This window comes from Capricornis sumatraensis, chromosome 17, assembly GCF_032405125.1.
Source record: "Capricornis sumatraensis isolate serow.1 chromosome 17, serow.2, whole genome shotgun sequence".
NCBI classification, from domain to species: Eukaryota; Metazoa; Chordata; class Mammalia; order Artiodactyla; family Bovidae; genus Capricornis; species Capricornis sumatraensis.
The window spans coordinates 70,444,416-70,469,504 of NC_091085.1; the positions used below are offsets into that span (position 1 = coordinate 70,444,416).

General features: G+C 54.0%; 1 protein-coding gene across 1 annotated transcript in view; it reads right to left on the reverse strand.

Annotated features, from left to right (window-relative positions):
• Positions 1 to 8,675: 8,675 nt before the first annotated feature.
• Positions 8,676 to 25,089, reverse strand: part of UBE3B (ubiquitin protein ligase E3B) — a 47,471-nt gene continuing 31,057 nt past the window's right edge. Inside the window, exons 21-29 of the mRNA XM_068989477.1 lie at positions 22,890 to 23,066; positions 22,671 to 22,781; positions 20,773 to 20,910; positions 20,358 to 20,423; positions 17,116 to 17,174; positions 14,102 to 14,284; positions 13,505 to 13,616; positions 11,811 to 11,903; positions 8,676 to 10,979 (exon numbers count right to left, since the gene is read on the reverse strand). Coding sequence (XP_068845578.1) covers positions 10,788 to 10,979; positions 11,811 to 11,903; positions 13,505 to 13,616; positions 14,102 to 14,284; positions 17,116 to 17,174; positions 20,358 to 20,423; positions 20,773 to 20,910; positions 22,671 to 22,781; positions 22,890 to 23,066 — 1,131 coding nt within the window. The 3' untranslated portion in view covers positions 8,676 to 10,787. The remainder of the gene's footprint in view (positions 10,980 to 11,810; positions 11,904 to 13,504; positions 13,617 to 14,101; positions 14,285 to 17,115; positions 17,175 to 20,357; positions 20,424 to 20,772; positions 20,911 to 22,670; positions 22,782 to 22,889; positions 23,067 to 25,089) is intronic.

The window sequence follows — 25,089 nt, forward strand, 5'->3', positions numbered from 1 at the left end:
TACCTTGTTGATCAGATTTTTTTTGTATAATTTTGATTTTTAAAAAATTATGGCATGAAAGCATTATTTCTCTTGCTTCCTGGATCTGGAGGCATTTCCATAAATTTTGCACCCAAAAAAGTGCTCTACCTGCCTCTTGTTGGTCCTGGTCTGGCTCTCAGGAATGTATTTAGTGCCATGGCTGGAGGTGGTTGGATATTCCAGCAGCGAGAAGCCCACCGGGTGACATCACTGAAGGGCTTGATGTGCCAGGCCCTGGGCCGGGGGCTCCACCGATATTATCTTGTTGAAATCACCCAGCAGCCCCAAGGGAGGCACCGTCTGTGTCCTCCTAGCAGTGGAGGGAACAGGCTTGAGAACCGACTCGTGTCAGGGAGTCAACGCCAGGACTTGGGCCCAGGACGTGGCCCTGTGACTCCTGGCCGGGTGCCCCTCCCCCTGCCGCCACTTGACAGTCGTTTTAATCACGACCTGGGCCTCCGAGAACAATGTCAGGCGCTAATAGATTCTGCTGTCTCATTTCTCAACCTAGTTTCCCTTAACTGATATTTCATGGCTATTGTTAATGTGCATTTTTTTCACCGAGTAATTTTCACAGCCCGAACTTGTAACACATCCCAATGACAAACGTCCCCGGTACTGAATCCCCCCCCAGCTGCAATGTCACCCTCATCTCCTCCCTACCCCGCCCTGACACCTTTCTCTGACAACCCATCCAGTTTTATGATCCCTCTGTCCCAGTTATCACTACTGAACCTTTAAGAACCCAGACGCATTTCAAGTTTAATTGAATAAAATCCTTTGTGTAATAAATTCCACACGAACGCTACATAAATCAGTGCCTGGGAGGCTTTGTGCCTCATCCCTCCCTTCAGGCCAGTCTGATCTTGCTTACAGAGGGGACCGAGGCCTCCTTTGCAGCCCAGCTGGGGTGCGGGGTTCATTTGCCTCGACCTGTGGCTTTTCTTCTCTGGGAGTCCATCGTGGGAGACAGTGCTTGGATGCGAGCTGAAGCAGATGTGCTGGCTGGGGACATAGCATTTGGGAGGTTAGGGGGTACCCAGGAACTTTGGGGGGTGTCCTGGCATTCACCCATCCACAGATTCGGAAGTTTCTTTTAAACATTTATTTATTTGGCTGCGCTGGGTCTCAGTGGCAGCACACAGGACCTTTGATCTTCACTGTGGCATGCGAGATCTAGTTCCCTGAGCGGGGATTGTACCGGAGTCCCCTGCGTTGGGGAGCGATGAGTCTTAACCACTGGACCACCTGGGAAGTCCCCAGATTCAGAGACTTGGGATGAAGGCTCTGTGCACCTTCTCTCTGGATAGACACAGACACACAGGTGTTCACAGTCTGTGTACAACATGAAGAGGTCTGTGGAAGCCCCAGGGAAGAACCCTTGCTCTTAGCTCTCCAGTATAGCACCCGCTGCAGGAGCAAATCCATGCATGGGGCTGCCTGCTTCATCGGCCTCGCTGCCAGCCGTGTGGAGCCCCAGAGGTGTGACAAGGAGCATGGGGGTGTGAGCAACAGTCAAACGCTCAGCGCAGGCATTGGCTTCAGGCAGACCTGGGTTTAAGACCAGCTCTGTCACTTTCTAGCGTCACGACTTCAGGCCAATCGTTCCATCTTCCTGAGACTTGCTTCTTTGTCTGTAAAATGGGAACGTGAAGCATATCTACCCCACAGGGCTGCTGGGAGAGATTAATGAGGCAATGTTTAAAAGGCTCAGGGTGCCCCTGTCACATGTTAGCTGCTATAATTATAGTTGATTGTTACTATTTGAATTCACGTTCCAGCTCTGCCACTTCCTAGCTGAGGCACTTTGAGAAAATCCTGCAACCACTCTGAGCCTCCATTGTCTACTTTAATCTTTGGGAATAATGATATCAGCTTCCAAGGGTTCAGGAAATATGCCCATGGGCCTGCATGGGCATGGCACATGGCTGCAGCTCAAAAAAAAAAATGTAGCTATTGTCGAATCAAGTGTTTATCCTTTTTCAAAGCACTTTCAATAGCTCAGGCCCAGGTGATGCACAGAGGACCACTGAGCAGCATCTCTGGTTTGCTTAGATGTCCTGAGCCTGCGGGAGACAGGGACCCCGCCCCCCCCCCTCCCCCGCTTCTGGTGGGGCCGGGTGAGCCAGGGGGACGTGGCTCCAGGAGCACCAGGGCCAAATGAAAGAGAAGTGACCTGGTCACAGGCTAGCGAGAGCTTTAAGGGGTCGCCGCCCATGGACTCCCTGTGGGCAGTAGCAGAGCTGGACAAGAAGACTGGTCTTCAGATTCCCGTGAGCGTTTCCTCTTGGGACAGAGAGTGTGACAACTTGGGCAGAGGAGAAGGAGAAGTTGTTGAGCCGCTAAGTCATGTCTGACTCTTAGGACCCCATGGACTGTAGCCTGCCAGGCTCTTCTGTCCAAGGGATTTCCCAGGTGAGAATGCTGGAGTGGGTTGCCATTTCCTCCTCCAGGGGATCTTCCTGATCCAGGGATCAAACCTGTGTCTCCTGCCTTGACAGGCAGCTTCTTTACCACTGAGCCATCAGGGAAGCCCTGAGGAGAAGAAGAGGGGACCATAAACCCAGGAGGACCCCGCTTCAAGCGACCTCTCCGAGGAAGGGTGAAAGGCAGGCCAGCTCAGGGTACACCAGGGCAAAGGCAGCCTGGGGAAGAGATTGAATAAACGGCAGAAAGGTGCCCAGTCCACCCAGGACCAGGGTGTTGAGGGTCCTCCCCCCACCAGATGCTCCCAAGGCAGGGACCCCTCTGGCCCTTGACTCTGGCCATCTGCGGCGCCCACGCCCCTCCCTGGCGAGCAGGTGCCTTTATTTACGATCACCTTGGAAGGGTCGAGCAGACATATGTTGCTGAGGGTCGTTTATTCTTGTTTATAAAATTTATGGCTTTACCTCGATTACACACTGTCAAAACGGGAAGGATTGGCCCCAAAGTCTCTTACCGCATGACTGCCTCAGACGTGCGTACATCTGTTAACTCTGTAGGAGCTGTAGGGGGAAATGAGGCTGCCGATAACTCAGAAGCTCGCTGTCCCGTCAAGAGGTGGGGGCTGTGGGCCTCGAGAAGAGGCATTCAGGCGCCCACGTGGAAGGGGAGCAGGGTTGGGGTCTGCTGGTGGCCACACCAGGGGGCATCGGGACCCTGGCCCTGCCTGGTGACTGGTTCTCTCGGGTAATTTCGGGTGGGGATTGGGAGAAGAGGAACTGGAGTCCTGGGGCCTTCAGGGATCTGGTTGCAGGACCAGCAGCTGGAGAGAGTTCTGAGCCTGTGGTCTCCACCTGCAGATGTCAGCAGGGAGAGAGAAACGCTGACTCCGCACTGTTGGTGGATGGCGTCAGGTTCGACCTCTCAGAAGGGCGCTCTGGCAACGCCTATCTGAGTCGTGGAAACGTGCGTCCTTCTGGCTCCACAACTCCACGTCTGAGAATTTCACCGAAGGAAAGAGATTCATCAGTGAAATCATAGGGTTGTTGTTGGTTTTCAGTGCTTGCTGCTCATTAAAGAGAAAAATTGGAAACAAATGTCCAACAATAGGGAGCTCATTATTCAAGAATGGATATTTAACAATAAAGGACTGTAAGAAATAAAGCTACTGTAAAGGATGGTATCTATACTTTTATTACTATGGAAAAATGTTCATAATCTATTAAGTGAAAAAAAAAACCCACGTTATAAAATGAGAGGTATAGAATGATAGAAATCCTGTTAGAGAGATAAACAAGTGTACATATACCAGAGTGTAAAAAAAATGCAAGGATCTGTTCCATATGTGTGTGTGTATCTGTGTGTGAGTCGCTCAGTCGTGTCTGACTCTTTGTGACCCCATGGACTGTAGCTCACCAGGCTCCTCTGTCCTTGAAATTCTTCACGCAAGAATACTAGAGTGGGTTGCCATTCCCTTCTCCAGGGATCTTCCTTACCAGGAATGCAACCCAGGTCTCCTGCATTGCAGGCAGATTCTTTACGGTCTGAGCCACCAGGGAAGCCCTACGTTAACAATACTTACCTCTAAATCACAGGATTACTGGGTGGTTTAAACTTTTCATTTTTGTTTTAATTTTCTAATTTTTTTTATGATGAATTTGGGTTAGATTTGACAGAGGCTTACTTATGTGATAAACATAATTTTAAAAGTGTAAGGAAACTGACAACTGCTTTCCCTACAAGAGCACAGCCCCAGGAGAGGGTGGCCACCAGTAGCCAAAGCCACAGAGCCTCTCCAAAGACTAGAAGCCCAGAGACCGTGCCCTGAGTTTGTTCTGTTGGAGACAGCCATCTCTCTGGAGAGCAGCCCCCCATGCAGCCTGAGTGTGGACGCTTGGCTTCCATTCTAGGACGACAGCAGAGGGAAGAGAAATGATCACAGCTCCGCTGAAGGGCCCCCGGAGGGGCATCACGCCAGCTTCTCACAGGACGCTGGCATCCTTCTTTCTCCTGTTGCTTGCTGCATCTTTGACTTGTACAGAATTTGAGAGGAGACAGCAGACTTCCACATTTAATCATCTCGTGTGGGTTTTCATCCTGCGTTATCACCCTGCGTTCACCTGGACAAGCTGGCACCCTGACCCGTAGAGGAATGACTCCTAGGTGCTGCAGTCAGCAAGTGGAAAAACCAGCACTTGACCTCAGGCCTTCCAGGGCAGAATCCAGCTTCCTTTTTTCAACTCTGTTCTGCTGAGACAGGGCTTATCTCAGAGAAGGCAAGAAACAACGCCAAGTCCAACTGATCGGCAGTGGCTGCCTGAGGGGTGCGGGAAGAAGGAACTGGAAGCTGGATCCAGATTCCGCAGGAACGAGTTTGGTAATCCATTAGTAATGTCTGCCATGACTTGCTATGGAGGTAATGGAATAAATCGTGTGTGTTTGACATTTCTGAATCTTGGGCCAAAACCCTCACAGATTTCCAAATGGTGGGAACTTCAGAGGTGGGTATGGATCTTCAGGCTGCCTTTAGGGTTCTCGCAACCCTTGGCCCCCCCACCCCCCACCCGAGAGCAAACGGGCCGGAAAGGGACTTCTCAGGGCTTTGAGACAACACATCAAGGGTCACAGAATCTCCGAGAACGAAATCCTTATAAATTTGACTAACTGATTAGTCAGCCCTGACGAGTGTGCCACTGTAATTTAGAATCTGTAATTACATTTCACATTAAAACATGCAGTTAAGATTAAAGCTGGTGAGAAATGGCTTGACGCCTCCCGCCCCAGCCCACCTCCAACCTCCTGCCTCCATCACCCAGCAGGCAGGTCTCCAGAGGGCAGAGGCTGTGGTTCCAGAAGCTGTGGTTCTAGAAGCCACTTCCTTGGGCTGCTGTTTGTCTCAGTTTCCTTGAGGGCTGTTTCCTGCTGTTTTAGGAGCAGGTCCTGCTCCCCTCCCTGCCAGGCTGCATTTAGTTGAGACAAAAGGTTTGTTCAGGAGGACACTTTAGGGTTTTTGATTTACAGCGCCCTCCAGCCAAAGACCGCTAAGATTGCACCCACAGTTGGGCAAATTGTCTTGTTGCAGCGAGTTAGCACATGATGCAGGAAGCAGGTGTCAGAAAGAACTTAGAGGACTTGGGCTCCTGTTGGGTGCTTTGGGGAGGGTTCAAGGAAGCAGAGGTAGGATTGGATGTCTTATTAAACCTATCAGGAGGGAGGAATAATGAGGCTAAAGCTGTAACAGAGAGGCAGGAGGGTCAGGCAGGCACAGCCCCCAACCTGTGTGAGGTCTCCTCGGATAGTCACACCTCTTCCATGACCCCACCACGAGCGCTGCAGGGCAGGGTAGTATCCATGTTCTTCTACCTGAACCGCCAGCGCCTAGCCCAGCCTGGAGACTAGTAGGTCCTGGGTATCTATTAATATTTGCTGGATGAATGGACTTGGCCTGAACTCCCTGGCAGTCTGGTTTTCCGGGCCAGCTCTGGGACTGGGACACCTGCCAGCTTGCCAGGCCCATCTGGCACCCTCTGTAATGGGGACCACACCACCCAGGCTGCAGGGCCACCTTCACATGGGTGGCGCCCTCTTTCCCTGGACTCTGGGTGGGCCACGGGCAGGGGAGGCTGTCAGGGGGGCCAGGGCCGGGCGAGGGGGAAAGGACCATGGGGGACAGAGTCCCTGTGCCCCCGACTTGTCTTTCTGCCTCCTTCAGGCTCCCCTGCCTGCCGCTAGCCGCCGAAGTCCCCCGGCTCTGCTTGCACCCCACGATTTCTAGCCCCCTTGGCTTTCCCACCCCCGGCAGCCCCCACCGCACGGGGTGTCCATCGTGGATACTTCCCTGTGGCCGCAGGGCCCGTGGAGGTGGAAGGGTGACCTCCCTGGCCATGCAGACGCAGAGCTGAATCCCACTTCCCGTGCTTTTGAGCTGCGTGGCCTCAGGCAAGTGAATCCACCTCTCTGAAGCTGTGTCCTCCTCATCTGCAGAACCAAGCAGTGACCCTCCCGGGGCCCAGGGTCCTTGGGTGGATGCAGCGTGACTGCTTGTGCAGAGGGCTTGGGCAAAGGTCAGGGGGAGGCAGCTACCATCATCACCATTCATGGCACGATGCCCCCACTCCTGTTCTTGCTGACAGATGTGTTCTAACCACCGCCCCCCAACCTCCACCCCTCTGGTCTGGCTGCTTTCTCTGTCCCAGATGCCTCCCTTCCCATCTCCAAAAAAAAAGGGGAAACCCTCTTTCCAAGTGAAAATGAAAAAATGCCTCCTTTATTGGCCCTTTCCTGCTTAAACCCCTCTTTTTGACCCAGGCACTACTTGCTACCAGGAAGATGCTCTTTAAGACGTGCCTCACTCCACCCAGTTCTTAGAGAAGGAACCAGAGGTTCGTAGAGGTGGTCAAATCGGTCACAGCCAGTGGGCGGCTGGGCTGGGCCCAGCGCCTGTCCTGGGAGCCCATCGCCCATTTCCTAAGTTTGTGAGGTTCTTGGGTCAGAGACAACTATCACTGGGGCAATTTTACTGATGAGGCAAGAAGGTTCAGGGAGTTAGAAACTTAACCCGGGGTCACTCAGCTGATCTGTGCTCGTTTTTGATGCCAAGGTCAGGGTCTTCGCCTGATGGCTGGGCCGTGGAAGATGGCATCCTGACCCTTGCTTCTCAGTGTGGTCTGTGGTGTGGTGCCCCAGCCAGACACGTGGAAGTAGGACCTCCCCAGGGACTCAACGTGCAGGTGAGTGTCCATGACACTCTGATTCGGTTCCTCTGGGCCCGTCTTCAGCTTCTGCTGTCACTGAGTGGATACCAGCCATTTGGCTTCTTGGTGGAAGGTCCGTAATCCCACAGACTCACCCCAGTACCCCCAAATTCCCAAGGGCTGAGATAAGTGCAAAGGGAATGTGGCTGTGAGTCCTGGGTTGGGGAGCTGCCTGGCCTGAGTGCACATGGAAACTCGAAGCTCGGTCGGGGCTTGGGCAGAAAAGGAGCCATGCCCCTGGGGCCTGGAGCCCAGCAGGAGATCCTCGGGGGTCCTGCTGATGTTAGTCAGCAGAAAACAGCTCTGGAGAGGAAGCACTTCTCATTCCCCTTCTCAGTGGAGGGCGCCTTGCTCCTTATTCGATGGAAGCCCAGAGAAGCAAGGGACCTTGCCCCCTGGCCTCCCACCTAGTGGGAGGCAGAGCTGGACACGAATCCAGGTCCACAGATGCTCTCAAGCCCCAGGTCTCTCCAGTGCCCTCAGTTAAAGCTGCACTCAGCCGGACTCGGGGAGTCAGCTGTGACCTGTTAAAGAGCGTGCTTGCAACAAATGTCAACCATCATGAGGGTTATAATGAGGAGGCTGCTTCATTCTGACTCCACGCTCCGAAGGCTGGAGAGAACCACGGTTCCCGTCTGGGCCTGAGAGCAGCCCCTTCTCAGAGTTACTCTCAGATTCCTCTCGGGAGGCGGTGCCCCAGCTGTCAGGCTTTTAAGACCTCTCCTGATGCTCAGATGCTCCCAGGACAGAGGAACCAGCGAGAATTCCCGGGAGAAGCTGGAAAGATGGGCAGGGTTAGATGGGTTTTCCGCTGCGTATAAACCTGGGCTTGTGTGACAGGATGAGATTGGGCTGGCATGGCCTGCAACTGCAATCTTTGGTAAGGGAGGAAAGCTGAACACACCCAGAGGAGCTGGAAAATCTGTTTGAGCATTTTCGAATTATCTGGATTCAACAGACACCTGTCACCGTATTATGTTACCGGGTTAAGACGTGTGATCCAGGGAGGGGCTGCCTCTGGAGAGTGTGTGAGAAGGATGGGGTTGGGGTGAGGGACATGGAGTGTGCCTAAGGGACTTGAACTTTATCTGAAAGGTGACTCGCTTTGCAGGGCAAACCTTCCACTAGCGCTGACCCTGGGGAGGCGGTGGCCTCGGCTGTCTGCCGTCTCGTCCTGAGTCCTCTCCCCACCACAGGAGCCTCGGAGCTCTTTAAGCCCCAGATGCCCCATCGTCAGCTCTCCAGGAGCTCAGTCGAAAGAGCTCTTCCTGACATGAGAAACAGAACAAAGGGAACTCCCTGGTGGTCCGGCGGTTTCAGACCCTTGAGCTTCCACTGCAGGGGGTGCAGGTTCAGTCCCTGCCTGGGGAACTAAGATCCCACATGCCACCAGGCAAGGACCAAGAAAAAGAGAAAAAGCTGCCACTGTGTGCTGAAATACAAATTTAATTGTCTTTGATCATGTTTTAATCCATAAGTTATCTATGAAAACAACCCCACCCCCCGCAACTTTTTAGAGCCATCAAGAGCCATTATGGTGTCTGTGAACACCAGCTAGAAAAGTACAGATTCGGGTCTTCATTAGTGCAGTACTGCCAGCCAGAAGCTAAATGAATTACAAACTACCCCTCTTCATCAAAAGAGCGAAGCTGACGCTGGCGCACAAAAACCACTGTCTGCGATCCCGCCCGGCAGACTCCTAGGGAACACACATCAAACCTCTTCATGTAGGCTCACAGTCCTTCAGGCACCGGCACAAATGTACCCCGGTGCCCAGAGCACGACACACACGTGTAGAAGAGAGTTTCAAAGGAACTGAGTGTTTAGATACTGGCAAGTCCACAGAATCTGAGGTTACTAACATATCTTAAATAATAATAAATTCCTGTCTGTCCTTAGATTCCTTGCCGTCTTCCCATCAGGGAAAACATGCGCTCTGTTTTTTAGAAGCCAGGGGCTCTAACAGGGCCAGCCTAGGCCTGGGGAGGACGCCGCTACCCAGCTGAGACCCCCTGCCAGAGGCCACGGAGATAGGTCCTGCCTGCTTTGCTGCCAACATGAAGGTTCTTTCTGGAAGGGTTTTTTTTTCTTCTCTGCTTGGAGGAGTTATGTGGCGCGCCCTGCACTGGCTCCGCAGGGCTGAGGGACTGGGCGCTCCTGACCTCTCGTCTGACTTCAGTCTGGGTGGCAGGGACACACAGGGAGTGTGGTGAGGCGGGCGAGGATGCATGGCTGTCCGCTGCTGCTGCTAAGTCAGTCCCATCAGTCGTGTCCGACTCTGTGCGACCCCACAGACGGCAGCCCAGCAGGCTCCCCAGTTCCTGGGATTCTCCAGGCAAGGGCACTCGAGTGGGTTGCCATTTCATTTTCCAATGCATAAAAGGGAAAAGTGAAACTGAAGTCACTCAGTCACATCCGACTCTTCGCAACCCCATGGACTGCAGCCCACCAGGCTCCTCGGTCCATGGGAGTTTCCAGGCAAGAGCACTGGAGTGGGTCGCCAGTGCCTACTCCGCATGGCTGTCTACACAGACACTAACAAGGCTTCTGCCTCTTTTCCCTGGATCTGGAGCACAGTTCTCGTGACAAAGGTGAAGCTGACAGCAGATAGTGCAATGGGTTGGAGGAGAAAACGAGGCAAAACACCAACCACCACCCCGGAGCGCCCTCATGTTTCCTCGGCCTCATGAGCCCTCGACAGCGTCAAGGGCTCCCGGTGCCAAGGAAGGACGGGGAACAAGACCCACGTTTCTGAGGACTTCTACCATCTACGGAGTGAAGCCACTGCCAGACGGGACAGGGACCTTCAGCTGGTGTTTGTCCCTCACTGGACTGTAAGGGTGGCCAACAAGCAGCCAGCGCCCTCTGGAAGCAGCTGCTCTTAAGGACCGATGGGTTTTCTCTCCCAAGCTCAGGATGCTGACATGAGTGCCCAAGATGGGAGCGGGCCGCTGAGGACTCGGGAGCCCCTGACGGGAGAGTGGGCAGGGGACCGCTGCCGTGGGAACACAGGGCTCCCAGGTGGGAACAGCACCCCTAGCCCCCAGTGCCCCACGGTCTCCCCGGCAGGTGCCTCTGCTGCCCTGGGAGCCGGCGGGCCTGGCTGGCTGCAGAGAGGCCGCTGCGGAAGGGCCGGAGATCGAGACTGCTGGGTGCAGAGGCATGGCAAGGCCTTACCTGAGAGTTTTCAGAAACAGAAGGGAAGCATCTCCCGCTTGGTCGGCTTGGTGGGTTCAGGCCCACGCCCTGAAAACCACTCTGGAGCCTGGGGGTTCCTGGGACTTGTTCATGCACGGCTCGCTCAGGAAGTTAAGGACCAGAAAGACTCACAAAAAGACCAGACTATCAAAAAGAGAAGCCCGGCTGCCATCACAGGCCTGGGCATGAGGCCCCTGGAAAGCAGGAAAGAGGGACCGATGATGGCCGAATCTGGAGGTTTATTTCCAATACCAGCTTCCCGTTAGTGTCACCTGGAGAGCACTGGGTCGCATCCTCACGTGCATCCAGGTTCTTGAGGCCACAGGGGCGTCTCATGGCTATAGAGAAGAGCCGAGGCTGCCTGGGAGCCTTGAGTCGGCAGGACGGGGGCTAGGAGAGCTCGAAGCCTGTGTTCATGCTGATGGCGTAGCGTAGCTTCTCCCGCAGGACGCTCTTCTTGCTGTAGTTGGGCAGCTTGAGAAGGTTGAAGCAGGTGGAGGAGGTGGGCAGGCGGCCGCCTGGCTCCCGCTTGCGGATGGTGAAGAAGCCCCGGAGGACGCTGCCCAGGGTGTCCCCCGTGTCCTGCAAGCACAGCCCACAGCCTTGGGTTGGGGGGGTGCCGAGGGAGAGGGTTGGGCTGGTCCCCCCGAGGAGGACAACTGGAGAGATGGGTGCCTGGGAAGCAACCCTGACTCCTCAGGTCTCCTACAGAGGGGCCTGTATGAAGCAGCTCTGGGAAACAGGGCCTTCTGGTCAACCACTAACTATCAGTCAACCAATTCTCAAAGAGCCGGAGCACTCACTGTCCACATGTTTTGGTAACAAAGCATTTCTGAAACAGCCTAGCATTTCCTCCCTGATCTTGGCAGCATGGACTGTAACTCGGGGAGGCCTTTCTTCAGTAAGGGGTAGAGTCATCTGGTGTCACCTAAGGGGAGGGTGCAGCATGCAGACAGGGCGCCTTGGAGAACAGCGACCGCTCAGAGACCTCTGGGTTTTCACGGGGGTGAGAAACGTCTAACAACGGCCACCACCTGAGCACCCACTGTGGGTCAGGCAGCGGGACATGGAACGCGGTCACCCCTAGGAGGAAGGTGGTCGCTGGCCCAGGTAAGCAGAGCTGGCAGGTGTTGAAGCTGGACTTGAGGCCTGAGCTTGTCCCATTTCTGAGCCCACATCCCAAGCCCTCTCCCACGCTGCAGTTCAGACCTGGAACCAGGGCGGCACGAGCAGCTATGAGAAACACTCCACAGGTATTCTTTCCCGAGGGAGTCATGAAAAAGGGACGGCCTGGGACACCAAGGTGCCGAGCGGCCCGCCCAGTAGACACAACCCCGTGAGCGCCCTGCCTGTTTGGTGGGCCCCAGCAGACGACCCCCGGGAGGGGCTGGCCCTACCCCAGCAGTGGTATACCTGATCATCCGACACTTCGACACAGCGGATGGAGAAAGGAGGCTTGAGGTAGGCGAATCCCAGGAGCGGGGGCCGGGAACAGCTCGTCACAAACTGCAACACAAGGCAAGGCTAGGGGTCAGAATTGGAGATGCCGTCCTTGGGGGAGGGACCAAAGGACAGCACCAGAAAGGGAGAGAGAGGGAGGAGGCAGGGGCCGCACTAAGCGTGGCAGGGCGAGGCCTGAGCCGAGGGCTGAGGCTCTGGAACACGCGTCACACCACCAACAGCTCGCTCGCTCGGCCCCTGCCTGCCCACTTGGCAGGTCAGGCACACTGGCACGATGCCTGCAGGTGGCAGGGCTGTCCCTGTAAGCTTGGCCCCTGACCAGCTCTCAGCAGGCTGACCAATACCTGGCCTTGGGAGCCAGCGATGCTGAGGGTGGACCAAGGTACTGGACGCCTCCAGTGGGGGCTGTGGGGCCAGCCTCGTATCCCTGCTGCCGCCCTGCAATTCCTGGCATTTTTCAGATGGCGGTTCCCGAGTCATTTCCATAAAGGACTAGTTCTACCTGGACAGAGGCATCGACCTGTCCGGAAATCCAAGTGCTACCCCTGCCCAGGGAAGTCCTGAGGATCCCTTTGCTTTCTTCAGTCCAACGTCAGTGCAACACTCCCCTTCTCAAGGGGATCCAGGGGCCTACTACTGACAGCGCCAAGCTGGCGCCAAAGTTCCCCAGCAAGATGAGCGCTTGGGTCTTAGAAATAAAGATTCCCATTTCAACAATGTTATAAATGGTAGTGAGATTCCTGAGACCGTCCAAAAAGTTTGTGTGTCGTGCTTCAAAAACTGTTTTTACAAAAACTACTGACAAGATATATTACTAGCCTAATATGCTGTGTTTTCCACCAGAAAGACTGTAGCAACACACCTGGTTTATAAGCATTTCTACCCTGAGCTGAGTCCACTGTGAACCTGACCCCTTCTAACCAGGTCTCAGGCACTGCATGACTCCACCCGTCTAAAGGATGTGGAGACAGACACGGGAAGAGTCTGTGCCCCTCCCAGTTTGGGCTGCTGGGGCCCGCTGCCCACGGCCGGCCAGGGCTGGTCCAGGGAGGGAGGCGCGGTCAGCCTCCTGGGATGGGAGGAGGACTGGAGGGCAGGGGCAGCTGTGGGGCTCTGCCATCGTTACATCTAAAGAAGGCATATCCCCTCCTGTAGGAAGGTTTTGGGGCCGCCCCCAACCCCTCCTCAGTGTCTGCAGCCACAGAAAAGCGCAAGCCCAGGACCAGGGACTGCAGGTATGGGCACAGGCCCCCGAGAGACACAAACCTGCCTGCAGTGAGGGGCGCGAGTGTGTGCTTAGGAGAGACCTGCTTTCCTCTTTCCAGGAGAGGGGGGCAAGCTGTGCTTGCTATAGGTCGGCAGAGACTGTTTGATGCTTACAAGAGACCCTGTTAGAAAGACTGATTCTCTCTTTTTTTCCAATAGGCGTGATTTTTAAAAATTTTTATTTACTTGGCTGCAGCAGATCTTAGTTGTGGCATGTGAGATCTAGTTCCCTGACCAGGGATCGAACTCGGGACCCCTGCACTGGGAGGACAGGGTCTTAGCCACTGGATCATGAGGGAAGTCCCTGGAAAAACTGATTCTCCTGAAAATTAGCTTCTGGGATGATGACCCCTTGAAAGCAGAGGTAACGTATAAATTACCTTCAGAAACATGGCTCTCTCGTCGGGCGTGAAGTCAGAGGCCAGGATATCCCAGAGCCAGATGATGACCCTGTGGCTCCCATGGAAACCACCGTAGTACACTGTGTGCTTCCTGAAAACAACGCAGACAAGGGCTCAGCCATACACGCTGCCAGGCGCATGCAGACACAGGCAGGCATGGAATTCAGACAAGTGGCACAGTGAACTCCGCCCGGCCTGGATGGCGACCAACTGCTCTTACGTCAGAAGTTCATGCCTTAATAGCCCCTGGTCCCAAAAGCCCAATAGGCAGAGTGTTGCGTGGCAGGCCCTGGTGCTCCCCAGCAGAAGCTGACAGAGACCCTGAATCTGTCTTCCAGGACTTCGGAGAGCTCCCCCACCCCAGCCTCAGACTCTGCTTCCCCTTCTTAAGTCTCCAGGGAGACAGGGTTTTGAGCTTTTCTTCCAAAGCAGTTCACAGGGAAGGCAAGATCAGGGAGGTGGAGTCCCTCTGGAAGCGGGACCCTGAGAACCCTCCAAAAGGAGCCTGGTGAAGGAACAGCGTGCTTTCTGGGAGGCCTAAGACTCTCACTCTTGCCCCCTGCACTCGCTCCTTACTTCAGATCTTCCAGATCAATCTCGGCGTTGTCCCCAGAGATGAGTCGCTGCAGCTCAGGGGTCGAGAACATCCGGATCCACTCAGGCTTGATGATGGAACGGAAGCCGCTAATGAGGGCAGCTGTCTGGTTCTTGATTTGCGTGTGCATTCGAAAGTGGGCCATCAGATGGATGTAGCTAATTCTGTCACCGACAGGGGAAAACAACAGAAATTAACGGGGCAGCGCGGCTGGCTGCCGACGGGCTGGAAGATGAGTCCAGTCAGCTCTGAAGCGTCTCTTACACAAACACAAGGAGCGCCAGGGCATTTCACCAGAACAACGGCGACGAGGATGACAGCTCTCCTGGACGGCCCACGGCTGGCCTCCGGGACAGCCTCAGTGTCAAGGGCATCACCTCGTGCGCGCCTCCCCAAAGCCAGCGGGTCAGACAAGGGGGTACCACTCCACCGTCAAGAATCACAGTGCTCCAGCTAAGGAGAGGGCCCTTCTCAGTACAAAGGGACTTTTATTTCATTTCATCCTCTTGGACATAAACCATTTAAATACTATTCAGTTCTCCAGAGAAAAACTGTTTCATGCTGAAACTTTAGGGGATGTCCCTGGTGGTCCAGTGGCTAAGACTCCAAGCTCCCAGTGCAGGGGGCCAGGATTCGATCCCTGGTCAGGGAACTAGATACCATATCTGCAACGAAAGATCCCGCGTGCTACAACTAAGACCCCATGGAGCCAAATAAATAAAATAAGAAAAGAAAAGAAACGTCAGTCAAAATCTTCCTAGACTGGACAGAGTCCAGGCCAGGAGAAGGCAGGGCTGCGGAAAGGTTTAACCACATGCAGCTGGCTGACGATTAGGCTCAGGGAGGAAGTTGGAGCACCAACAAGGGTTCCAAGCGGCTGGCCTTCCGGGTCTGCTTTCAGTTCAGGTGCAGCTCACGACACAACGCAACGCCTCAGGCCAGGGGAGAGCCACTCCTACAGGCTTGCCAGCACTGTAAACTATTTAGCAAACCATTTACTCAAGAGACGGAAGAATGTGAGCCCAGCCCAGGTGCAACTCTCAACATCCCAAATCCGTACAGTCCAAATAAATCATTTACCCCGTGATGCACAGATCTGAGTTACTGACCTTGGAAATGTTCCTGTTTTAAAAAAGCTTCCAGGGGCTTCCCTGGTGGCTCAGTGGTAAAGAATCCACTGGCCAATGTAGGAGACGTGGGTTCGATCCCTGATCTGGGAGGATCCCACCTGCCTCGGGGCAACTTAGCCCCTGCGCCACAACTACTGAGCCCGTGGGCCGCCACGACTGACGCCAGCACGCCAAAGCCTGTGCTCCGTAACAAGAGAAGCCACCGCAATGCAGAGTTCACATACTGCAACCAGAGAGCAGTTCCCCGGCGACACAACTAGAGAAAAGCCTACACAGCAACCCAAATAAATAAGCAGTAAGAAAAAAAGCTTCCACTGGAAAACCTGCATGTGATACACTTAAATATGACTTTCTATCACTGCTACTCCTTTCGTGGGCTCGTTGAAGCTGGTGATTGAGTTTTCCTTTTACCAAAAGAGAGGCAGGGAGCCTGTGAGACTTCCCTGGCAAACACCCAGGAAGTGCAAGATCAGGCCTCACCCCGCAGAAGTGGGTCCTGGTGATGCCAGGCCTTTTAAAGAGCCTGCAAAACGGAATGCCCTTGCCCTCATAAAACCTACTGAGGTTTTATGCTAAGAACAGGGAAGAGTTTGTGAAATGACCTTCCACGTAGGTTTCCAGGCAGGACAGGAACCTCACTCCGACTGCATCAACCCACCTCCACTGGCTGCTGGACATACAGCTCTGACCATCAGCCCAGGGCCATGCCTGGCAAAACAGGGCCCTCCTGAGGGGGGATACATGTGATGATGGTGGGGTCACTGCTCTCATTGATTAAGGCCCTCTGTGGCACCAGACATCCCAGAAGATACTCTGCGTGTACTCTTTGCGTGAAGCCCTCTTGAGGGATGGTGCAGGCATGTGGTAGGCAGGCTCAGGACCCACCTTGCTCTCTGACACCCCCAGGTAGCTTCCTCCCACCCTGTGGTCCCTGATCTTTCTCAGCTGTCGTCACACGAAGGCCCCGAGGCCAAGAGCCAAAACTGCATGATGAGAATCAATCAATCGTGATGATTCAGTCCGCTGTACTGACAGTCTAAATAAATAAAAGCTACCTGAGCGCGGGGACTAACCGATCCAACCCGAGAGGGACGTGATGTTCGGGACAGCGGCTGTGACATGCATCTGATCCCCGTGACTCACCGGGCAGGGCTAAGCTCTCACCCATCACCGAAGACAGCGAAGCTCAGATGAGCAGTTCAGATGCTCAGCTGGGCCTGCTCACAGGAGGAGACTGACAGACTGATGGAAGGGCCAATACCGACTCCCTGTGCCAGGTCCTGCGACCAGTCAGGCGAGAGCAGGGCTGGGTGCAGACATGCCTGGAGGGCTGTGCTCTGGGGGACCCCTGATGATAGACTCATAAAAGGCTGTTTTCTGGGACAAGGCTGCCTGGCCTCGGGGTCTCCCCACGACTGAGGACCTGTCTGCTGCATGTGAGTTCATCACTGTTGTCTTTTCGAGAACAGCATTTTATACCATGGCCGCACACCCTCCTTCCAAAATGATCTGCTCCTTCGAGGAGTCTTTCCACCTCTGTGCCCTCTGGGTTCAGGGCTGCACACCCAAACGGCTCAGAACCCATCTGTCTGCATCTACAGCCGTCATTAAATTCCTAGGAACACTGCTGCCTGGGTGCCTCTGACCTTAGAAGTGCTACTGCAAAAAAATAAATTGTCAATTCTTATTCTGCAAATCGAATTTAATACGACTTCAGCCTATGAACTGTAACCAGTAAATTCCATTATGATATTTACGGCCTCTTTCTACTTCAATCTATCTTAATAAATTATCAAAGTAAGCCTGGAGAGCCAGAATGAAGTCTTTTCAAGTGGTGACCTTAAAAATTTAATTGCCATACTCACTTATTTTCATTTGTAACAGGAATGGTCTTCCCTCCAGGAACCAGTTCATGGCAAACAAGCTGGAGGAAAGGAAGGGGAGCAATTACTCAAGAGATTTCTAATGAGGAAGTAAGGCTTCCCGAAGACGAAAGGCGCGACACTGACACCCACAATAATCACAGGAGGAAGATGAGTGGTGTGTGGGAACAATCATTTCCACAGAAAGTCAGGGCCTAAATATCAACAAGCGGGCCCTGCCTGATCAATAGGAAAGGTTCCTTCTCCTCTCATCCTCGTTCACATGTGTGTATTAAGGCTCCGGGGTGTCGTGGAGGGAAGCATGTTAGTGAAGGGCACGAGAAAATGGGTAATAAGCGGTGGCATGCCGACCATGCCCCGGGACACAGCGGCGCTGTTAGAAAGTATGGTGAAGGCATGACGCTGGCCCCAGCAAGGACTCACTCGACAAGCGGCACCTGTTGAGCTGAGGAAAGTGAGCTTGGGGAGACGCAGTGACCCTGCTAAGGCCCTGGGAAGCTGGCCTCGTACTACGAGCTCCGGGGCAGCCCTCGGACCACGTGCACACTGGGGCTGCTGCAGGGGTCCAGGGATCCAACTGGAGGGGCCGGGAGGCCTGTGGGGGATAGCAAGACAGAGCGAGTCTAGGGGGAGCCCCTCTGCCACCATAACTTCAAGGGTCTTTATTTCCCTGCTCTGCTCTTCGTGCTGAGAAGGAATAAGGACAGGATTCTGTTAGAGGTCCCTCCTGTTGGGAGGCTTCGGCCCCATCCCAGTCCAAATCCTCCGTTTGGAACAGCTAATCCTCACTATGGTAACGAAAAGCAGGAGTCACTGTTCCCTCGAGTATCACCCCAAAATGCGCTGGAAGTAGAGCAGGGTCTCTATGGGGGGCCAGCAGGTCCAGGCTGGGTCATGGCAGGGGGGAGGCGAGCGCCCTCCTGCCTGGTAGTGCGGGAGAGGGGTGGGGTAGGCAGAGAAGGACACACAGACAGACAGAGTCTGTGGGTATCCTGGGGAAAACACCAGAGTAGGCCAGGTCTCAAGACCGAGAGCTGACTGTGGCTCAGATCATGAACTCCTTATTGCCAAATTCAGACTTAAATTGAACAAAGCAGGGAAAACTACTAGACCATTCAGGTATGACCTAAATTAAATTCCTTTCGATTATACAGTAGAAGTGAGAAATAGATTTAAGGGACTAGATCTGATAGACAGAGTGCCTGATGAACTATAGACAGAGGTTCATAACACTGTACAGGAGACAGAGATCAAGACCATCCCCAAGAAAAAGAAATGCAAAAAAGCAAAAAGGCTGCCTGAGGAGGCCTTATAAAGAGCTGAGAAAAGAAAAGCTAAAGGCAAATGAGAAAAGGAAAGATACACCCATCTGAACGCAGAGTTCCAAAGAATAGCAAGAAGAGATAAGAAAGCCTTCCTCAGGGATCAATGCAAAGAAATAGAGGAAAATAACAGAATGGGAAAGACTATAGAGATCTCTTCAAGAAAATCAGAGATACCAAGGGAACATTTCACGCAAAGATGGGCTCGATAAAGGACAGAAATGGTATGGACCTAACAGAAGCAGAAGATATTAAGAAGAGGTGGCAAGAATACACAGAAGAACTGTACAAAAAAGATCTTCATGACCCAGATAATCATGATGGTTTGATCACTCACCTAGAGCCAGACATCCTGGAATGTGAAGTCAAGTGGGCCTTAGAAAGCATCACTACGAACAGAGCTAGTGGAGGTGATGGAATTCCAGTTGAGCTGTTTCAAATCCTGAAAGATGATGCTGTGAAAGTGCTGCACTTGACATGCCAGCAAATTTGGAAAACTCAGCAGTGGCCACAGGACTGGAAAAGGTCAGTTTTCATTCCAATCCCAAAGAAAGGCAATGCCAAAGAATGCTCAAACTACTGCACAACTGCACTTATTTCACACGCTAGCAAAGTAATACTCAAAATTCTCCAAACCAGGCTTCAATAGTATGTGAACCAAGAACTTCCAAATGTTCAAGCTGGATTTAGAAAAGGCAGAGGAACCAGAGATTAAATTGCCAACATCCCCTGGATCATCGAAAAAGCAAGAGAGTTCCAGAAAAACATCTACTTGTGCTTTACTGACTCCGCAAAAGCCTCTGACTATGCAGATCACAACAAACTGTGGAAAATTCTTCAAGAGATGGGAATATCAGACCACCTAACCTGCCTCTTGAGAAATCTGTATGCAGGTCAAGAAGCAACAATTAGAACCAGACATGGAACACCAGACTGGTTCCAAATAAGGAAAGGAGTATGTAAAGTCTGTATATTGTCACCCTGCTTATTTAACTTCTATGCAGAATATATCATGGAAAACGCCAGGCTGGATGAAGCACAAGCGGGAATCAAGATTGCCGGGAGAAATACCAATAACCTCGGATACGCAGATGACACCAACCACCCTTAAGGCAGAAAGTGAAGAGGAACTAAAGAGCCTTTTGATGAAAGTGAAAGAGGAGAGCGAAAAAGCTGGCTTAAAACTCAACATTCAGAAAACGAAGATCATGGCATCCAGTCCCATCACTTCATGGCAAATAGATGGGGAAACAATGGAAACAGTGAGAGACTCTATTTTCTTGGGCTCCAAAATCACTGCAGATGGTGACTGCAGCCATGAAAATAAAAGACACTTGCTCCTTAGAAGAAAAGCTATGACCAACCTAGACAGCATATTAAAAAGCAGAGACATTACTGGGCCAACAAAGGTCCGTCTAGTCAAAGCAATGGTTTTTCCAGTGGTCATGTATGGATGTGAGAGTTGGACTATAAAGCTGAGCACTGAAGAATTGATGCTTTTGAACTGTAGTGCTGGAGAAGACTCTTGAGTCCCTTGGACAGAAAGGAAATCCAAACAGTCAAACCTAAAGGGAATCAGTCCTGAATATTCATTGGAAGGACTGATACTGAAACTGAAACTCCAATACTTTGGCCACCTGATACGAATGATGCTGGGAAAGATTGAAGGAAGGAGGAGAAGGGGTGACAGAGGATGAGATGGTTGGACGGCATCACCGACTCGATGGACATGAGTTTGAGTAAACTCCGGGAGTTGGTGATGATCAGGGAAGCCTGGTGTGCTGCAGTCCGTGGGGTCGCAAAGAGTTGGACACGACTGAGTGACTTAACTGAACTGAGGGCAGGTCTCAGGGAGCCAAAGGAGGAAGGGAGCAGAAAGCCCGGCCGGAGAAGCCCACGTACCTGACCCATGACATCCTCATCATATGACAGCGTCAGGCCCAAGTCAGCGATGTCCCCATCGTACCGCTAAAGCAACAGAGAAAGGGACAACGTAGGGGCTGGTGAGTCCTACAGCCCTGACGGCTTTAACACTCTGACGGTGTCTGCTTGGACGGCTACCACTGTGGCTGCCATGAGACTTGAAGCAGAGGAAGGGGCCCCTCATCCCCTGCAGGAAGGAGGCTGTGAGCATCAGTCTCGGGAGGAAGTGCTCAGGACACAAGGGCCTGCCGCGATTAGGGAGTGGGCCACTTCCCCATGGCAGGCGATCCCGCCCCTCCCACGGCAGCCAGGTAGAGCTGGAGCCTGCCTGTGGGCGTCCCTTCCCTGAGTCCATATGGGCACTCAGCCAGGCCATCCTGCCTTCCACACTGACCTTGATGGATGTGAGGTTTTTGTAGAACTCCGAGTCCAGAGAGGGCAGCTCATCCACAGAGCTGTAGAAGACGCTGTGGTGGTGCCCGAGCAGCTGGCTCAGGAAGAAGGACGCAAAGGGCACGTCGACCACGATTCCCTGCCAGAGAGGAGGCGGGAGCTGCCACCTGCTGCCCGGGACCCTATCTTATGATCTCATCGGGGCAGCTCGGGCTGCAGAGGGGGCTCCGAGGGCCCCAGTGATACCTCTAAACACTGCCGAGATGTTCGCTCGGGACGACGATGCCCCCTAGCACTTACAACACCGCTGGGTGCCTTGTGGGGACCCCACGGTACAGTGGTTGAGGGCCTCGGCTCTGCAGCCACACAGCTCAGCTGCCAGGCCACAGGGTACCAGCTTGCTTATCTGTAAATGCGTGCCAGCAGAGCCTCAGCTTCAAGGGTTAACTGAGCAGGGTGGGGGAACACTTCCAGGAGGAAGGGTAGCTGAGCGTGAGGCCCTGAGTACAAGGCCCGCAGGTGTGCTCCTGGGCTGGATGCAGGTCTGGCTACAGGAGGGTTGTGAGCGAGGGGGTGAGCAGGGAGGCCAGGGAGGCAGCAGGGCCCGACTGGGAAGTGCTCACGAGCCTCCCGGAGCCTGGATTCTCTCGGGCTCCCGGCAGGGGCCTGTGCATCTGTACTTCCTGTGGGGAATGGCTGGGAGGCAGGGACACAGCCAGGACTGGGAGTGTGCGGATCAAGGAGACGGAGACGGGAGAGGCAGGCTGACCCCACAACACCCTGTCCTGAGGATCATGAGGGGGAAGTGAGTGAACACAGGCCGCTCCTCACTGGGCCCAGGGTGTCCTTGCTGCTGGAGAGGGAGGAGGCAGAGACTTGGCCCAGGAAGTGGGGGAGGATATTTACAAAGCCAGGAAGTCATGCCTTCAGCTGGCCCAGATGCTTCTGGGTCTCGTCACAGCTACACATTTGAAGAAAAAAACAGGGCAAACGACCAGGAGGGGCCTCGGGATTTTGCTTGTTTTGTTAAAAAAGGGGGATCAACTGAGAAGCGTTACCATTTTGCAGACGTGGAAACGGAAGCACAGAGAAGGCCACCTAACCAATTCAGGCAGGAGGAGGACTGGAGGGAACTTGGACTCAGACGGGGCCCCTGACATCATCATAGCAGGGATTGAGGCCGTGGATGGGGCCGTTTACACAGGGGGAATGATGTATTACTCGAGACTCAAAGCATTTTTGGCCCACATGGTCTCCTTTCTCAGCTGGGCCTGCAGCGGGCTGTGCCTCTGGAGGGTGTCCTGGCCTCCCTGGACTCTGTGAGGGGTGGGATGTGAGTGTGGCTCAGGGGTCAGCCCCTGGGGTGAGAGGGGAACGGTTCCCTGCCCCTCTGGAGTCCACTGCCAAGGCCACGAGGACAGGTGGTGATGGGCTGGAGCGGTGGCTTTACTTCCTTCCTGGGGAGCAGGACCAGAAGGGCTGGGGACCCAGCACCACCTGGAGGCAGTTCTGATGGCTGGGGGGACCAGGAGCCAGGTGGGCTCCCAGGGTGGCTGGGAAGTCCACACCACCCCAAATCCATGACATCGAGGAGCGGAAGCTCAGACACCCTCCCTCCTAGTAACAGTGGCGCTGGCAGCCCTGACCTGCCAGCCACCAGAGGAGGTGTCCACCTGTATCAGTTCATTTACTACCTACAGCGACCAGTAACCAGCTCTCTCATCCACCACCTCACTGCCAAGAACACGGTTGGTGTTGGTCCCTGTCCCTGTCCTTGACTTGATCTTCATGACAGGTAATTGTCATTACGTGCGTCTGGTCACCTCCACATATACGAAGCCCTCCGTACTTACAACATTTTATTTTCCATTTCAGCTCAATGGTCCTTAAGATGTTTACCTCGTACACCGCCTTCCCCAGCATCTTGCCCACAAACTCAAAGAGCTGCAGGTAATTCTCATGGATGTAGGACGTGGGCGAAGGGTAGAGTCTCTCGTCTCCACTGGTCGTCTGCAAGGCAGAAGGATGGGGAGGGGCAGGGAGGTGAAACGCCTCCACTTTTCATCTGTCACCTTGAGTCTGGCTGCCGTCCACCGCGTGCTCGCGCTCTTTAAATACCTTGAACAGATTGAGTGCTGGGTCGAACACTCTCTTGATGATCTCTTCCAAGAACTCCTTGAAAACACCGTCTTGATCAATCCCGGCCTCGTCCACCCCGAGGTCGTTGACAAACTTGACGCGGATGACGCCCTTCATGGCGTGCTGCGAGAGCTGCCGGAGCTGCTCGTAGCCGTCCTGCAAGGGCAGAATTACAGTCCATTAGGGACCCAAGGCCCCTGCATAATTCAGGGCTCGCTCCTCAAAGTGCCCTCTCCCCCGAGTGCAGCCTTCCCGGCGCATTACGAAATGTGTCAGGACGCACGGGGGCTTGAGCAGAGCCAGCGGCTTTCACCTGCTTCTAGATGAGAGCCTGGTAGAAGAGGAATTCACTTTGGGGGATGTGGCTTTACCACTCTTGGGCAAGGGGAGACTGCCCTTGGGAGGGTGCCTAGCAGTGAGATGGACAAATTAGACCAGATGCGTGATGACAAGCTCTCGGTCATCAGGATGGGAGAGACGAAGACAAGATGAATTCTGGGAGATGAATAAAAGAAGTCCCTCACCACTCAACTCCTGGTACCTCTGCCCAGATCAGGAGAGGCTGTGAGTCCTGCTGAGTTTAGGTTAGAACCTGAGAGCGCTGGGGAGCCACAGAAGGGTTTAGGCAGAGAGTGACATGGCTGGCTTTCTGTCTTAGGAAGATTTTCTTTTGGAAGCAAAGCCGAGGGCTGGTGGGAAGTGGGGAGATGGGTGCAGGGGTGATGCTGGGCCTGGGGGAGGGCAGGGGCAGTGGGAGGGGAAGCCTCAGCACCTCTGGCTTGCAGTCCACGCCCGAGATGGAGCCACTGGGCACGTATCCCTGTGCCCGATGTGAACCTAGGATGTGACGTCAGTGTCCTCCTGCTAGATAAATCGCCACGCTCAGTCTCTCTCTTGGTTCTGATCTGCTGAGGTCTTCCTGATGCCTGATCCTGTCATTGAACGGATTCCTGGCATGTGGGCACTGACGGGCAAGTTGCTTAGGCTTTCACTTCAGAGTGCTCGGAACAGGACAGGGCCCAGGGGGTAGTCCTTTGGCCTGGCGTGAGAAGCCCCACAGCTTAACCAGGGACAAACCTGTGTCTTCAGATACTGTCCCAGAACAGGTTACGAATCAGTTGCCACATCTGTCCTCTTGTGCACTGGCCCCCCAACACACCCCTCACCCTCAGTCACCAGTGCTGTGCTCTCAGATGCCCTGCGGACGCCAGACAGGCCCTCTCCACGGTGCCTGCTCGCCCGCTCGCCGGCCCACCTGCCGCCCTGTCACCGAGCACACAGGCTGGTACAGCCGGACCTGCTCTGAGGAGCCCTTCCTGCCGACTACGTCACCCCTGTGCTCACCTCCTGACCCAAAGGACTGGGTCATGAGGGCGCCCATCTTACTCAGAAGGTAGGCTCCAAAGTGAGCGAGCAAGGGAGAAAAATTACCTCTGAAGTCCCCTGAAGGAACAAGAACTCGATTTTGAGCGCACGGTCCTGAAAAGGACTTTTTATGCCTGTGAAATGTGAAAACCATTAAGTTGGATGAAAAGAAGCAAAAAACAGGAAGTCACCATGCACCTGCCGGGGCTTTTAAGTCACTCCACCTAAGCGTAAGACAATGATCTTGGCACTGAGTAGGGGACGGGGAGAGTCCTAACAGGCCCCGCAGGAAAGGCAGGTTCTCCACCCTGCACTAAACGTGCCTGCCTAACTCAGAGCGAGTTAAGAGGTGCGTCAGTGACACACAGACGCAACAAGATGGTCCCTGTGTAAGCCCTCAGCAAGCGGCCAAGTGCATGGCCGGCGCGCCAGGAGTGTGTGCTGGACTCAAAGCTCAGTTTTCATGGACCAGCCCCACATTAGCCTCCTTCTGAAATGCTGCAGAGAGGAGTTCGCTGCCTCCTCTGACGCACCTCCTACTGCACCCCACTGCCCTCTCCCTCGAGTCCATCTGTGCCCTGCACAGAGCGGGGAGGTGAGGGGAGCGGGGAGGTGAGGCGGGGGACAGGAGCACCGGCTTCCACGCCCAGCGCTGTCACTGAGCTCCTCTGGCCCCAGTCTGGCCTCTGATGGGGTGAGGCAGACGACGGTGTGTCTACGGTCCCTTCTAGTTCTGAAATGCTGGCATCTGGCCCCCATTCACCCCTGTGAGGGTAGGCCTTCCTGCAGGACTTTAGACTGTTAACTGGAAACC